General features: G+C 34.6%; 1 protein-coding gene across 2 annotated transcripts in view; it reads left to right on the top strand.

The window, feature by feature from the left end:
• The window catches only part of LOC109533943 (prothoracicostatic peptide), a 38,768-nt gene extending 22,478 nt beyond the window's left edge, over positions 1-16,290 (top strand). For both annotated transcript variants that reach the window (XM_048670655.1, XM_048670654.1), the window contains exons 2-5: positions 12,978-13,139; positions 13,351-13,518; positions 14,145-14,352; positions 15,432-16,290. In XM_048670655.1, coding sequence (XP_048526612.1) covers positions 12,987-13,139; positions 13,351-13,518; positions 14,145-14,352; positions 15,432-15,505 — 603 coding nt within the window. In that variant the 5' untranslated portion in view covers positions 12,978-12,986 and the 3' untranslated portion in view covers positions 15,506-16,290. The remainder of the gene's footprint in view (positions 1-12,977; positions 13,140-13,350; positions 13,519-14,144; positions 14,353-15,431) is intronic.
• Positions 16,291-17,814: the final 1,524 nt, after the last annotated feature.

Below are 17,814 nucleotides of genomic sequence, written 5' to 3'. Positions count from 1 at the left end.
TGCATCAATTCGACGTTCGTTTGCGCTGTTAAATTAAGAATTAAAGAGTTTCTCGAGCTCTCAGCGCATCTAAATCGAGTTTTTTTCCTTAAAGAGGCAAAAAGTGCAATTTCTTATGCTGACGAAGGAGCAATTGACTCAGTAAACATCACTAAATTTCCTGATCGGTTCTCGGGTAATTGCTTTATTTCAATGGAAATCTTCCTGGTTATTGCTATTGCGATAATTGGGAGTTTCAAAAATGTTTATGGAATTGTACATGTCATTAATATTAAATATAAAAACATAAAAAAAAATTTTTAGTTAGATTCGTTCGTATAGATATGAAGAGCAATTATTGCAAGTCATTCACATACGTGTTTTTTATTCGCAAAATAATTAATAATTAGTGAAATTATGAATTCAAAATTAACAAAGTGTGCATACAGGATTTGTTAATTCAATTTGTCCAGTGTGTGCACACCAGTTCCTATAATTAATGAAATGGTAATAATTTGAGCGAAACAAATTTTTAAAATGACGAAATTAATTTTTATTTGTCTGAAGAATAAGTTTAGCTCTAAAATTTTATCAGTTTTCGTCTAATACGTGAAGTCACTGAAAATTGTTCACATTTAATAATTTACCTTAGTCAATTATCGAATATCTCAAACCCAGCATTATTTAAGACAACATGATTCTTAAGATATTTTAAATAATATTTAATACAAAAAAACCGTTTGAATTTGTTTTCAGTTTTTGCTCAATTTTGACCTATTTTAAAAGGTTTTTTTCGGCTGAACCTGATACATTAAGATCAAATATCACCTACACGCACCCGAAAATTTTACTTTGGACCGAAAATTGCATCATTTTCAATTTCAAATATCTTTTTATACAAATTTTTCGTTTCAAATTATTCAACAAAGCAACAATGACAGAGCGTTGAAAATCCTCTTTTAATCAGACTTCCAATGACTTAAAAGGGTACTCAATACTGAGAACGTTTCAGTTTTAGCAATTGTCTTTAACCATTTTCAGGAGCACAATAATCAAACTGCTCAAATTTTCAGAGCCAAACTCGTAATGTAATTTGCAAAATTTAATTATGAAACAAATCGAAGGTTATTACCTTCGAATTGTGAGTAAAATGTAAAGTGATACCCACTGAATAATAATGATTAAATAAAAGAAACGAAGTAAAATAAATAAATTTATTGACAATATATCTATAGCCAAATCACACAAAAAAGCCTTCTAATTAAATCTGATCTTATTCATATTACGGCTGACTGAGTTCTGAACATAATCTTACATTTTCATTGACTTTTAAACCACAACTTTTCATTCAAAAGCTGTTCAAAAACAGGCATAAAAATGCAATAAGCCCGGTAATTGGCAGTTAGAACACACCAAAAATCCGTAAAAAATTAATGGCAAACTATTCTACGTTGAAGAGTTATTTTCGTTAATTGTACCTATGGCGAAATCTTCTGGGATTAGTCAGTGGCTTTGATGTAATTTCTAATTTCGATAAAATCACCGATTGTCAATGCGGATAATTGGATTAGTTTGAGTACATTCGAACAAACACGCCTGGCATCGGTCATTTGTATGCAAATCGTACTTTTCAAACGGTAATTTGTTTTTCTAAAAATTAACAAGCCGGACGTTCTATTATTGAACTGAATTCGTGAAACAAAATTAAACTTTAAACAGAAAATAGGTTTCGTGTTAAAAGGAAATGCAAATATTCTTCTAATCTAACAATTCAATGTATTTTTTGCGTCTTTTAAGTACTTTTCTATAGAACACAGCGAACATACTTTGTATAAATATTCTACTGTATAATTGGCGCAAAATTTGATGGATACAAACTAAGTTGGACCTAAACATTCGAAGAACGTGTTGCAATTTGCAGTGCATTAAATGCTTTGAATATTAACAGTGCTCCAGGTGATGTTCAATATAACGAAACACACCGTTCTAATTTAGATATTGATTTTCCCGATGTCGCTTAACTAGAATTTCTAGCAGAGAAAATCAAAGAGCAAGTACAAAGTTGAAATAAACCTTACTACTACAAATATATAATCTCTATCCAGAGTTTAATGCCAAAGATAATTCAGCAGAATATGGCTCTGTTTAACTGACCTGGCAGTTCCATCTTAAAATCCCGCATCGTTTTATGCTCGATATTTAAGGTAATTTTAATACATTTTAATATTCAACCAGGTCAGCGCCGAACAATAGAACAGATATTTACTAAGCCGCCAATATGTTTGGGCATTTGTGGGCAACTATGTATATGTGTTGAATATGAGGTTCAATCGCAAATAAACGGTTGAATGGCCAGGGATTTTAATATGAGAGACCAGCTTACTATCATTGTGATACGCGATGAAGCTTAAAATCGGTTTTTGTGTTAACCAAGACCCGCAAGTAATGTGGAAAATTACTATTAATATATTGAGCAAAAGCAGAAACAAGCAGAATATAAAGGATATTCACTTTTGAAATTGGGAAGCAACGTGAAACAAGAATGACAATCGGTTGTGCTTTATTGATTGAAACGAACAAAAAGAAAGTGGAAAATCAACATCAAAGTACCAAAAGGGAAGCGGAGATCAATGGGAGCTTTGGTCAAAAAGAGAGATAATTCATCCTTAAGATGAGCCGGACCTGAAATACATCGCTCATAAACCATTTGAAGAACCCGACAGTTGGAATCACTAAGTAAATCAGATCAAAACAATATAATAAAGGTTTGGCGAAGAACGAAAAGAAAACCTAAACAAAAATGGAAACGGAAAAATAACGTATTGAAGTCCACATGTTTTCACCATCACGAAGGGTCCGAAAACATATCTAACTAAAAGAAACGAACGTTACAAAATACTGTTATTCTTAGTATGAAAATTAACTTTTAATGGAAAGCCGAAACGTATGTGGGAATCATTTAGTTATAAACAGAGGCGATTTGAGAAAGAAACACGAGAACAGGTGAGTGAAATAACAGAGAGGCAAGGCGAATGGAATCCGGAAGATGTTTGAGAACGCTGTAAGTCCGGATATACGATTTAGTTGGCACAAGAAAACTCCTGCAATCCCATGCTAGTCAATAAAAGAACAGATTGGGAGAGCTTTAGGTTAATAAAATTAGTAACCCCACTACAAACTAAGGAACAATTGGATACTGAAGTGGAGAAGTTCGTCAATGACATCCAAACATCTTCATGGAAAAACACCTCTGAAATCAGAAGGACAGAGAGCTAATAACTATCCAAGAGAAATTTTAGAATTGATTGCACAAAAGCGAAAGGCAAGAAAAAAATGGCAACACACCAGATCCTCGCAAGATAAATCTATTTTAAATAATCTCACCGCTCAATTAAAAGCAGAACTTAAGCAGCTTAAGAATGATACCGTTAGCGAATATTTGAAGAAACTAACAAATTATGCCAATACTGATTATTCACTATCGAAATCAACAAAAAATTTGAAAAATCCCATCATGCCAATACCCCCATCAGAAACATGGACGGCAGCTGGGCCAGAAATAATGAACAGAAAGCATTTAGATTTGCCGAACACCTTGACAAAATCTTTCAACCAGATCCAACAGACAGTACTGCCGCTCTACCCACTATAGATAACTACGAAAGTGCAGAGATTCCATTAACCACAGTAGCGGAGATAAAAAGAGAAATCAAAGAAAACATAAATCCAAAAAAGGCTCCGGGATTTGACTTAATCCCGGAGGACTTAAAGGTCTAGTGAAACTTACTAACCTGATCAAAGCATCACTTCGACTAAAATATGTTCCCCAATTATGGAAGGTTGCTGAAGTTATCATGGTACCTTGTGAGTGTAGCAAGCCACCTTACGAAGCATCATCGTATAGGCCCATATCACTTTTACCGACTATGACTCCTTTTAAAGAGAATAACACCAATTATAGAAAGAAAAAACTCCACTCTGCACAACAACAGCACTCCACAATTGACCAGGTTCATCGAATAACGAGTGTTATCGAGAAAACACTAGAAGGAAAAAAGTGTGTTCTATAATACTCTTGGACGTTGCCCAGGCCTTTCACAGGGTCTGGTATGAAGGCTTGGGACACGAACTTCAACTGTTCCTACCTATCCAATATTCAACGCTGTTACTGCCATATATATCTGAAAGGTATTTCCGAATAAAGCAAGGGTATGAATACTCGGAATTAAAGAAAATACAAGCAGGTATGTACTTGGGACCTTTGCTTTACCTCCTGTACACCAGTGATCTTCCTACGTCCAAACAAAATATGGTTGCCACATTTGCAGATGATACTGCTATCATTGCAGTTGGAGACAACAATACCGAGTCCACCGAAAAACTACAAACCGCCATTGGTGGCATACAACGCTGGACTAAAAAATGGCGAATCAAATTGAATGAATCGAAATCTGTACACATAGAGTTCACCAATAAGAAAGTTGAATACAAACCAGTTAATATCAACAATCAAATTGTTCCATACCAAAAGACAGCTAAATATCTAGGCATGACGCTGGATGCTAATCTTAGGTGGGAGAATTAAATTTAAAATACCGTAAAATGTACTGGCTATTGGGTCGTAGGTCTACCCTGTCAGTGTATAATAAGCTCTTGCTGTATCAACGGACATCATCCGGACCTCCATAAAGACCTAAATGTGCAAACAGTGGCCAATGTAATCAAAAATCGTGCAAAAAGTCATTAACAAAGACTACAAAATCACATCAAAGTTGAGGCCATCCAGCTCTTCAACAACGATGGCTTAACAAGAAGACTAAATCGAGTGAAACCTTATGAACTAGTGCATGAAATTAATCGTTGATTCTTAACAAAAGAAAAGAAATATGCCTATATATGTACACATTAAAATAGTGACTCTCCAACGCCAAAGCCGAAGTTAATATCATAGGATAACAGTTTGCAAATGTACATCTAGTAGTTTGGGTTGAAAAAAGTAGCTTATTGGTATAAACTAGATTGCTATAACAAACTAATAAAAAAAACAAGAAAACTGCATCTTTTATTTCAAACCGTGTACCCAGTGTTAATAACAATAACAACATATATGAATTATTACTATTCCATACCAAAAATACCAGAGAAAAGTATGCAAGCTTCAATATGCCAAGTTAGTTTATTCACGTATGTAAGAGCAACATGAATCCGAAATATTAATTCTTCCATCAACCAACTTAACTTGGCTTTTAAGTGTATTGTTAAGATTTACCAGAAAGAAACAATTTGACGGCTAATGCACGTTCTAACTACTATTCAGGGAATTTTTAATCGTGATCAAATTAGCTCAAGTTTACAAGAAAATAACTTACGAAGCTACGCGGGAGACGTCTTCAAAAGCGTCGCTTGTACCTCATCCCAGCAGTTTGAAATGATTCCGAATTCAAAGGATTCAAAACTGATTAAATTAGATTTAGTTACTTAAACGAAATTGCCCTGGGTCGAATTGATCTTGGACGAAATAAGATCTCATCTGCTGCATAATAAATGCAACAAATTGAGTTGTTAAAGTTTGCGTTGCTTACCACTAACTCTGTCAGTTTCTTAACTATTTCAAATGCGCTTTATTTTATTTGACTTAAACAAACGGTATCACCACATTCAGCCCATTTCTAACTCCATTAATCAGTCACCTTCCTCTTTAATCTAAATCTGAACATCCAGTTTCTGGGTGGGTGGAAACTTGTTCAGCTGAAATTGATGAAATGGGCCGCTCCAAAAAGGTTTTTGAATTGAAATGTCAGCTTAGTGATTATATCGTCCAGTTCACTCTGTCTGTTGCATTTTTTAATTTCTATGTTAATTTTTAATTAAAGGCTGTGGACAGCGTGAAATTAAAATATTTTCGACGCGCTTTTAATCATTTACTGTAGCAAGTGAATCTGAATGGGACAAGACATTGTGTGAGTAAATGGAACATATCAAGCGCAAACTGGCAAGCACGCTGATTTAAAGTGCAATTTTACCTTATCTAGCTGGCAGAATTTCAACATGGCATTTTATTTAGGTGACTGTTTTGCTATGTGTATATCAAAACTTGCTTTATGATCGTTTAGAAGTTACTTGCATTCTTTTCATTTATTTCAGCCACCACTTAGTTGAAAAGATATCAAGAATTAAATTCATTTCAACAATCGGTCAATTTTCTAAACGAAAATGGCACTTCAGGGCAGTTTGGATGCAACTTTGAACGGCCATTACATATTTAACACCTTGAAATGAATAATTAGTGACTTTACCATATTTGCGCTATGAATTGAGCCAATGAAACTGATGGGAAACAAACTAAAATTTACTCCTGGTTCTCGCCGATAAGAGCTTTAATATGTTGGAGCTAATGTGCAAATATTCCACTTGCGATATGATCGTTGTGTTAATGTTATTTGCTTTTCCGGTGGAAAATATGATTACTAGATAAACCTTAATAATCGGTATTTGATTAACTGGTGATTTCTTCATTCTGAACATGTTTAAAAAAAACTGAAAGGTAGCACGGATTAAAAAAATATTATATTGAACACATTATGTTGATACTTTTTATATTCTATATATTATGTATTTATAATTATACTATTTACAAAAAAAAACCCTTAAGAAGCTTGTTAACATTTATAAATTATTAATTAAAATCCTTATTTCTTTAATAAGCGGTTTCTTATGATTTTATAGTTAATGTGAGCCAAATATGATGACCTATAAACTTTTAACTTTCAGAAATAGAAACATTTACTAAATTTACAGCAGGTCATAGTATCTCTTGACAAATCTCTTGTTAGTCCTGCATTTAACAGCACTCTGTAGATTGCAGCATTGAACAAAAAAAAATTTTGAACTCAAACGGCAATTTTATTTCACTCTATACACTCAATGTCTCATATTAAGTTTGCTTAGAAAAATGTTTTTAAAAAACTGTCCTAACAAAATAGGCAACCCATTTTAATAAGGGATTTATGCGGTGTAAGGCTACATTCGGACCCTAATCTTATGTAGATCAGCCTTAAACTCTCCTTATACCCTTCGGCCTAACCAAACAGCCATAAATGCCTCGTCAATCATCTTTAAAAATCTATGAAAATATGGGTTTTCAATATAAGGAATCGGAATTTTGGACTCCAATAGACCTTTTAGAAAGAGCGTTTGTGTAATTTATTAAATTTGTCACATTTAGGAAGGATTTAGTCATTTCAAATATAACTTATTTTCTTATACATTTTAACTTTAAAGCATCAAAACTTAAAACAGTAGTCGAAACAGAAAACACAGAGTAAATTCAGAACATGCTTTGCAGCATTTTTAAATGAGCATTAGAGCTCAGACTTAGTGCTCCTGCTGGTGCTGTGTTTCCGTTTAAGTGTTATTCATTCGTCATGAAAAGAGGATACTCAGCTTTTAAATGCCTTATGCAGTAAACTCATTTATTCAATATATGTACGCCTAGAAGTATTTCAAGACGAAATGAGTATGAAATGTTTTGAATTTAAACAAATCTATGGTAATTGAGAGAATCTGTCTGGGTCAATAACAATTGCAAATAATAATTTTATCGAACACACTTGAAACGAAAACATCGCAATTCATGGAGGGCTTTCAATGTAAAATAGATAATTTCCTAAATATGGAGCTAAGGTCAGTCTCGATTCCAAGCTCAGTCTATATTAGAACCCAGGAATGGCATAAATGGTTTCTAAATAACGCTGAAATGAACGGATTGAGCGTGTGAGCAATAAAAGCCAGACGAAGAAATGATATTCTTAGGAAAGACCGTTACATCTAGAAGGAAACAGATTGAAAACGTATGTGTATTTTATGTCCTATTTCGATAGGTCCGTAATATATTTATGAGGATCCAATAACTGCGTTGATCAAGTTTTAATGACAAATATTACGGGAAATTACGTGCAAGGAGTGCAAGTAGTAAAACTGGAACATCGACGCAAATTGCTACAAGAAAACTCCATAGAGATACTACTGTTACTCTAGATGATGTAATTTTTAGAGTTTGGATGTAAATAACTTTTTTGAACAGATTTCTGATCTTTTTCAGCTCAAGCTTCTAAAATTAGTTCATTTATGTTACGACTTTCCAAGAATTTTTTTTACAATCTACAGGGTGATTCAAAATTGGCGTCATTCCTCTGGACGTGTTGTCTGACGGTGTTTTAGGAGTACAGAAAAAATAGTTTCAAAAATGAATTGTTATTGAAAACTGCGAAATTTGCAAAAAACTTTATTACGAAAACGGCAACAATGTTTTTCAAGGTAATCTGCCTTATTAACATTATGCAAATAGCTGTGGCTTCGTAATTATTCAAAACTCCGGTAACCGTGGGTAAATAGAGAAAGGGACAATAAGATAGACAAGGATAAACGGTAAATTCAACAGGAATTGTTGAATGACCTATTTCGAAACGAATAGCCTCGAATTATTAATTTGTTTACAAATTACAAAAACGTACATTTGAGTCTGTAACTCCAAACAAGTGCCTGTGTAATCACCTTATTATGCACTCTTCTCGAGAAGCTTCTCGTATTCGGTTAATTAACTCCTGCTTCATTTATACCAGTGTTCAGCAATCGATTGGTTTAATGTGATCTTACATACGTGGTAGGAATGTAGCCGGTATTTATTTGGTGCTTTGGAAAGTGTCAGTGCTTGTGCAATGTTCTGAGGGCCCCTGAAAGGTTTTTCTGCAACCACGGCTCCAGTAGCAACTAATCGCCAAAAGAAGAAGTTTGATGCGCTGATGGAAAAGCTTCCTAAATGTAATTTGACCGGCCGTGAAAGCCTTCATAGTCTGACTTAATAACAAAGTTGACATTCGATTTTCAACTGTTAATATCTTCTAGAAGTTATCGAATAAAAAAATATGAATATTTTTCTCGTACCTTCCAAATCAGCGCATATTACCCCTTAAAAGGAATGACCAATTTTAAATCACCCTGTTTAACATAAATTTCATTTGCAATATTCCCATTGAAAGCCATCTATGCTGTCGGGACCATCACTGATCGGCAACATTTTCATTTCTTTACTCCATTGGCTTTGCGATTTGCCGCTATAAAATATTCTCTGCGCCCGTTTGGGTTCAGTTATTCTGCTTACTTTGGTGGGCTTCATTTAAACTTACGACCATTTTAATAGGAAAGGCTATTAAATGCATTTAATATACCTCGACCACAATTAGTGCACCTACATCTCGGCCATAAAGGCGGTCTTAACTATCTAAAACCTTGTAGGTTTTTATTAGGCAAGCTTCTGGGGTTTTACTATTGAAACTGCAATAACCTGAAGCGAAATGTAGCTACTAGGATATGCAAAAGTACATACTTTTTAAAACTATTTGTACTGTATGAGTTCTTTGAAGAGAATAAAGTCCTAATATTGTATGAACAATATTGTCCGAATCGTATGAAAAAAAAAGTGATTCGCATTCGCGCTAAGTTCGCTAATAATTACTAAACTCACATATACCTTGGAGCTTCAACCTCTAAAATCAATTGATACGATAAATGGAAAATAAAGCCACGAGTTGAAAATCTTCTCGGTCTAAAGTTTACCTAATCCCTAGTAAGTTAAAGCTACCGACGACCCCTATTACAATTGCTTAAGATCTTTCCATCCTAGGAAAATAAGGGATATTTGGCTTGCTAGCGACGAAATAGACTTAAAACAATACAAGTAGTGGCTTCGTGGATATTTTCCGGAATTAATAAAGCAATAGATACAATTTGAACAATGGTGCAGAATATCGATAAGGGGAAACAAATTTAAAGAAAGCTGCAGCGGCTTTGAAAGTAAGTAGAAAACACCCTAAAACACCTAAAGTATAAATAGCCACTTGAATTTAATAAATCTCAAACACGGTTTGATACAGTTATTTTATTTGTAACCTCAAATCAAAATATTTTGTCAGCCTGTTTAAACTCCTACTGCGTCACTACAAGAGCACATCAATGTTGCAAAACTCTTAAAAATACCCCAAAATAGAGGAGCAAAATTTCCACAGCAATAAAAACCCTAGACGGTATGTTCACAGTTCAATTTCTAAGAGAAATTCCGAGTAACCAAACAAATCCCATATTTTAGGGCTTTTGCTATTGGGGCTTTGTTACAAATCTCTCTTTTTATGTGCAGCGGTATTACAGCATGTGTTAAATAAGTAAGAGTAAGTATTGTATGTCGGTTCTTTACAGCTCCCTTAACACACACACACAGATCGTCCCACGCAGTTTCTTCCTTGCCACAACAAAAATATTATGTTGCATACAACGATCTAATATTTAAAAGTTTCTTTGCAAAAAATAGTCTGAGTTCCTTCGCATTAACGCAGCGCGATCCCCATTTTCGCTCCCTCTAGGGGTAAATTTTACTCCTGAACATTCAGCAGGATTGTTCACCTTAAGTCATTAGCATTTTACTTTTAACAGAACTTTTTGGCAATTAATTCGGCATTCTTTTTCCTTTAAATCCCGCCAGTGATTCGATTTTATAGAACCGTGGAGTATTGGATGGACTCCCAGGGAGTTTCAACTCACAACAAGACTATGCAATTATTGGAGAAAAAACGTCGGATTTAGTGCTCATTATTACACTCTGGGGTGTCCACGCCGGATAACTTTACGATCGACGCTGGTTTCGATGGATGTGTTTCGAAATTTACATGCAAATAAGGGACAAAACTTGCTGTATTTAACATATCGGTTTTAAAAGTCACCTGTAGAGTGTTTGTAAAAACGTTAACGCGGTAAATTGAGCAAATAATAGAAAATGCTTGTTTATATGTAGGTATGTGTAACCGGCAACATAAATTGATCGAGCAAGTTTAGTTAAGCCGATTTATTAATGAGTAGATCGATTAGTTTGTTACTTTAGGATCTTTATTAAGGGTTCTTAATCGAGTTGGAAAATGCTGTTTTCGTAATTTTTCTCTGAAATTATACTCTTCTTGTTTCTTAATTTGTTTGATTTGCCTTCAGTTGGTGCTATGTCTTATCAAACATTTTCAACATATTGCTTTTTAAGGGGCTTGAAAACTTCCGGTTAGCAATAAATGAGAGTTAGAAATAAAATGAGCAAAAACGTGACGGAAAACATGAAATGTTGGCACAATGTTGAACCTAAATGTCTGATATTCAAATTTCACTGACTGGGTCAAAACTACTCTAAATTCCTCACTCATGTTGTTATGACGAACTCTGTGGCTCAAATAGTCCTTGAGAAACTTCGAAAAAAGCAGCGTCATGTTTGAGTCGATTTTTCAACTCAAAAAAAAACACGCAAGTCTGAAATTTCTAGAAATCAAGACTTTTTGGAGAAAACTGCCAACATTTCCTTATCGATGGTGCACTTTCTAAAAAGGCCATTTAGTTCTCTCTGAAATCATGTCAATATGAACGTTCTTGCTCATTTTGCTTCATGGAAACGAACGAAAACGCGAAAGAAAACACGAAATGTTGGCACAATGTTGAATAAATGAGAGTTAGAAATAAATGAGCAAAAACGTGACGGAAAACATGAAATGTTGGCACAATGTTGAACCTAAATGTCTGATATTCAAATTTCACTGACTGGGTCAAAACTACTCGAATTTCCTCATTTATGTTGTTATGACTGAATCGAGTTTTCATATATCTATCCAACAACTCCAAAAGAACTCTCAACAATGGTTGTTGAGAAACTTTGAAAAAAGCAGCGTCATGTTTGTGTCGATCTTGCAACTAAAAAAAAAACGCTTAGTTCTCTCTGAAATCATGTCAAAATGAACGTTCTTGCTCACTTTGCTTCATGGAAACGAGCAAAAACGCGACGGAAAACACAAAAGTTTGGCGAAATCTTGCACCTAAATGTCTGATATTCAAATTTCGCTTTCTGGGTCAAAACTACTCGAATTTCCTCATTTATGTTGTTATGACTGAATCGAGTTTTCAATTATCTATCCAACAACTCCAAACGAACTCTCAACAATGGTTGTTGAGAACTTCGAAAAAAGCAGCGTCATGTTTGTGTCGATCTTGCAACTAAAAAAAACGCTTAGTTCTCTCTCAAATCATGTCAAAATGAACGTTCTTGCTCACTTTACGATTTTCAATTCTCTATCCAACGATGCCAAAAGGAACTCTGTGGCTCAAATGGTTCTTGAGAAACTTTGCAATAAAGCAGCGTCATGTTTGTGTCGTTTTTGCAACTCCAAAAAAAAGACGCAAATTTAAAATTTCTTGAAATCAACACTTTTTTGAGAAAACTGACAACATTTCCTTATCGATGGTGCACTTTCTAAAAAGAACATTTCATTCTCTCTGGAATGATGTAAAAGTGCGCGTTGTTGCTCATTTTGCTTCCGAGAAACGAGCAAAAACTGGACGGAAAACAATAAATTTTGCAATGATTTTGAAATTATGGAAAACAGTAACGTTCTGCTGTAGATTTTTGCCTCATTGGAACCCACCAAAAACCCACGTATTTTACCAGTAACAGCAAAGTTCAAGCAACGCGTGAAAATTGGAACCGTGACTATGACTTATTGGGGCTCTGAAGTGAATCGTGATGCGGCCAAACGTTTTTTTCTAATGCAATTTTCCGTGGAAAAATGAACAGTAACTTCTAAATGATCCTGAAACTGTGTCGACACAGAAAACTCATTAAAGCAGCAAACTTTGACCAAATCCATATATCTTATATATGACAGCAATATTCGTGCCACACTCCTAATAACGTATTCCGCACAAGCCTCAATTCCTACTTACAGCAAAGTCTGAACGGACCCTTTTTTTAAAACTTCCCCACAAAATATATCAAGTCATAATATCAAAGTGCTTAAATTTCACACGCATCCTGCTCAATCGCCCGGTGTGTTTGCTTTTCATTCTGTGCAGTTTTTTCGGTTTAAAACAGGAATCTAGTAAATCGGCGCCTGAGGTTCAATGAAAAATTCCTGTTGCAGTTTCGCACAATGTTTGGACTATGGCCAATGCTCAGGATGAGAATCTGCGACATTTTTCTATATTCGATGTTGATTGCTATTTGTTTGGAGGCGGCAGTTTTGGCGGATGTCGCTAACGATGTGCCGATGCCACCTCGGAAATCCCTAGAAGAAAATCCACAGGTAAGCCTCAACAAAATATCTTCAATGTTTCGATTTAGGGGCGACAAATCCGCGAAAAAGCGATTGTGGCACTATGGCACAAGGAAAACATTTTTCCTGTTTAGTTTCGTGATTTTAGTGGGAAAATCGAAATACTTAAATGGGTAGACAGAATGAGTTCGGCCCGCTATGTTTAAGAATATTTAAGAACCATATTTCTAAATGTTTACAGTTAGAAAACGATTATTCGAAGAGAGGATGGAAGACTGACTTACCCATGTGGGGTAAAAGAGGGTGGAGCAATCTGCATTCCGGGTGGGGCAAACGGGATTCGGACTCTGACGAAGAACTAGACGGTTACCCTTCGGGTATGGAAAAACGGGCTTGGCAAAGACTTCAAGTAAGTGAACTCCACGTTTTAATAACGCAAATGGACTCTTCATCGCGAATAAAACATTATTTTTGTGTTCCATTACTGAAATTTCCATTTGTTAGACACCGAACTTTAAAACCGGAAAATTTCATTAGGCGGGAATTATTCGGAAAAACATGCTCGGCAGTCATAAAGAATAGTACGGAGGGGTTCAAGTAGCGGGTTTTTATTCCTTAACTCGTGTTATGAACTGGCGGTTTAGTCTGGACAAAAAGAAAATTGTACGTTTACTTGGATAAATTGCTTTAATAAAACTCCGGCAAAGCGGTCTTTCGATATGAAGTATGAAAAGTGTATTAAAAGGTATTTATGCCTAAATGCCGGCAATCCTTGGAATTTTTCAATTTTTTTAGTTAACATAGTTAGAGTTAAATACTTCGAAATTGACGTCCATAAAAGTTCCCCACTTTTCATTGAGTCCGATCCATATAACACCGGCAAGAAGCAATTTTGACTTCTTCAATAGTAGTAAAAACATCAAATGTCCTTAGCCTGCAAAAACTTTTATTGTTAAGTAGATATATTCCAACATTTCTGCGAAAACTTCCATTCCAAAGTTGTTGAGTTGATAAAGAGAATACTCGGGTTTCTAGGGCGGATGGGGTAAACGATACATCCCAACCGAAGAAGACATGGTTATTCGTCAATTAGCAGCCGCTCTATCTGAAGACAATAACGAAAACACCATCGACTACTATCCAGACCAGGATTTTGATTCGTCGCACGAAGTTAACAAGCGAAACTGGAGAGGTTTTTCTGACGGATGGGGCAAGAGAAGCGACAAATGGGATAAATTCAGAGGTCAGTATTTCCATTAGAGTCAATAGGAGAACAATTGAATATCAAATATAACTTTCCCGATTGGAAGTTCGGTTCTATTAGACGAGTCAGTTAAGTGCCAAATTCATCTGAGCTCGATGGAAACTCACACAATGCGAAAGAACGGCAACTTTAATTAAAACCTCTATAAAATCAAAATCTGTAAAATTGATTCTCCGCAAAACTTGGAAATTGGGTTGACGACGTCTTGCGAATATTTTTTTCGCTTCTTTTTACCTAGACTCACGATTCATTGACTTTAATTAAAGTGTAAATTGGCGAAACATCACTGCTACTCTAAATCACAAAACTTATTCCATCAACGTAAGATCGAAAGTTTAATTTTGCAATTACTATGTCAATGTGGGTATTGCTAATAAATTATAATAAAGGCTTTCTTTGATATTGCTCTTTAGCAAGCAAACCAAAGCGAAGAAGCTTGAGCGATAGACGTGCTGTGCTAATTAACTGCACAAACAAAATATGATTTAATTTATTTCAAAGAACACGAAAAGTTCAACTGAACGGTTTGTGTAGAAACAATTGTCAGGTTTAATTTTCCGCAATCAACATAAAATTTGAAAATTGTTCAATTTAGTTGGAAAAATCTCTTAAAAAATTGAAAGTTGGCTCGAAGAAAATACCAAAAGAAATAATGAAAAGCTGGTTTTTAATCTATTTCCAAGCACGAATTGAATTACTTTATAAAGTATCAATCACCAGTTGCAAAAATAAAAAAGAAAATTCAATGCTCAAATCAAAACGATCCAGTTACATCGAACTGAAAGCAGCAGAAATATTATTAAGCTTTCAGAAATATCCAAGTTTATACGATAATATTGATTTAAATTAGCTGTTTGTACATGTTGTAGCATTGCTGTACAAATGCTAAAAGCAGAAACGTTGACAATATTTTTTTTAAATACCTTTTTTAGCTGGCGTCATAATGCATAAGTACCTACCTCACTGCTTAGGCAAGTTTATAACGAACTTAAGCTGTTAAATCAGTAAAATATTTAAAATTATTCTCGTAATTTTTGTGTTTTTTCGCTTGTTTGCAGGTTCGTGGGGTAAACGTCAGCCGGCTTGGAATAATCTGAAGGGCCTCTGGGGCAAACGCAGCGTCTCCGAATAAAATGTATTTCAGCGTTATCTCTTCCTTTACCGTTTTGTTTCCACTCGCTAACTGAAAACAAATACATAGAAACAAACGAAAATTCTACTCGTTATTTTCAATATAGAAAATTGTATGTTAATGGAATGTAATTCGATTCAGTTCAATTATAATCGTTGGACTTTCCTGGATCTAAACGAAGGGAAAATATATATTTTAGTTTTTCTTGCTAAAGCCCTAAACTTGAACTCGTTTTGAAAGTGCTACAAAAATATATTGATCCAGATTGAAGGTATTAAACTGATTCAACAGTTTCACATTCCAAATATCCACCAATGGTTAATGGAATTTAGGCTCCAGCCAATTCCTTCTACCCATTGAAATGTATTCATCTAACCCATTTTGGTAGCTGCATAATGTATTTTGGCTTTGCATTATAAAACAAGATGAAGCTCGGCTGTACATCAAAGTGCTGGACAGGAATTGTTGGATATGTTTAATTGATCCTAGTTTCCACGTCATACTGAAGAATGTCATTTGAGTTTTCGCTACTACTTAACTGTTCTTCTCCTACATTCTCTTTTATATAAGTAGATAGAAAATTTGCAACTACAATAAAACGTACTATTCCATACTTATGAAGACCATACTGTAACATTTGTAATTATACCTATATTTGTTTAATATAAACCTGATGATTATAGATTAGAGGCTAAGGTACTTTAAAATGGAAATAAATGATATAGAGTTAAGAATATAATATGTTGTGAAATAAATCAGTAAGAGCATCTGCCAGTCCTACTTAATTTGTGCTTTCTTTCCCACATTCGAACAAACCTAAATAAGTGGCCAATAGAATAAATAGAAGAAAAAACATCCAATTCAGTAGCAGTTATTCAGATGATTGGTAAGTGTTTTCTAGATAATCGATAACCTTTTATATACCTATATACAGAGCGATTCATTATTAAATATTACAAAATTGAGAGCTAAATTGAGCTGGAAAAGGGTGATTTTGTTGAGGATAAATATGAAGCTAAACAATATGACCAACTTGGAAACAATAGAAGCTGGGCATTCTATTTCCGATACTTCTGATGATCCGATATCGCTTCTATTGGTCAGATTTTTTTATGCATACGTCCGATTTCGTACGAAAAAGGGCTTTTGGACCTCGTATAAATCCATCCAGTTTCGATGATCCGCATTTGGTGCTTTACGAATTTACATGATTCATTATAGCACCCCTCTCTTTTATAGCGAATTTTTTTAATTAATTTTATGATTTTTTATTAATTTATTAAGAAAATGTTTAACAACTGTGTGATTTTATATCAGACATCAAATTTTTTACGACTTTCGGAATAATTTTTGGGAAGAAAAAGGAAACCAATTTGGAATATACCGTGGATTTACATTCATGTATACAGGGTGATTCAAAATTTGCGTCATTCCTTTTAAGGGATGATACAGGCTCCCTTGGGGATTACGAGAAAAACATTGAAAATTTTTTTTCCGAAAATTTCTAAAAGATATTAACAGTTGAAGATCGAATTTCAACTTTGTTATTAAGCATTATTTAGTAATTGTTCCATGTTTAATTGGCAGCATATTGGAATACTTAAGCATTTAAAAAAAAATTACGATCTTTGCTTCAAATTACGAAAATTTTTGATGTCAGAAAAGTTCTCTTCTACAATTTTTTGATGAAAAGTCACAACGGCAATGATATTTTTTGTCATCAACAGATAGTTACAAGTGGATAGCCCTTGTCAATAATAGCAATAATTTGTCAAACTGTGACTTACTTTGAATTTCCTTTCACGAATTTGCTGATTTGCGATTAGTTCAGGGGAAATGCTACAGTAACATAGCAGAAGCTGAAAGAACTCACGCCAACAAAGGGCGAAGAGAGTGGTTCCAGGAAGATAGTGGACGACTTCAAACAATAGATGTTCGGGTTCCAGACACAGACGAACAAGTATTGGACATAATCGAGTCAGGGCCTTCCAGGGGTACTCAGAGAACAATAACTGACACTTTCCAAGCACCAAATAAATACCGAGGAAAGGCTACATTCCTACCACGTTTGTACGATACACACAGCACAAGGAGATACAAATGGATCAGGAGTTAATTAACTGAATACGAGAAGCTGCTTGATAAGAGTGGATAATAAGGAGATTACACAGGCACTAGCTTGTTCGGAGTTAACCATTCAAATGTTTGGTGTTGTATGGTTTATTTCACAGACTAGTCACTTTATTTATAAACAGCAATATTCGACGTTATGAGGACAATAATTGACATTTCGAAAAAGTACGTTCCGT

This window comes from Dendroctonus ponderosae, unplaced genomic scaffold (assembly GCF_020466585.1).
Source record: "Dendroctonus ponderosae isolate FM_Combo_2020 unplaced genomic scaffold, Dpon_F_20191213v2 Dpon_F_20191213_1, whole genome shotgun sequence".
NCBI lineage: Eukaryota > Metazoa > Arthropoda > Insecta > Coleoptera > Curculionidae > Dendroctonus > Dendroctonus ponderosae.
This window is presented reverse-complemented; position numbering and strand designations above follow the sequence as displayed.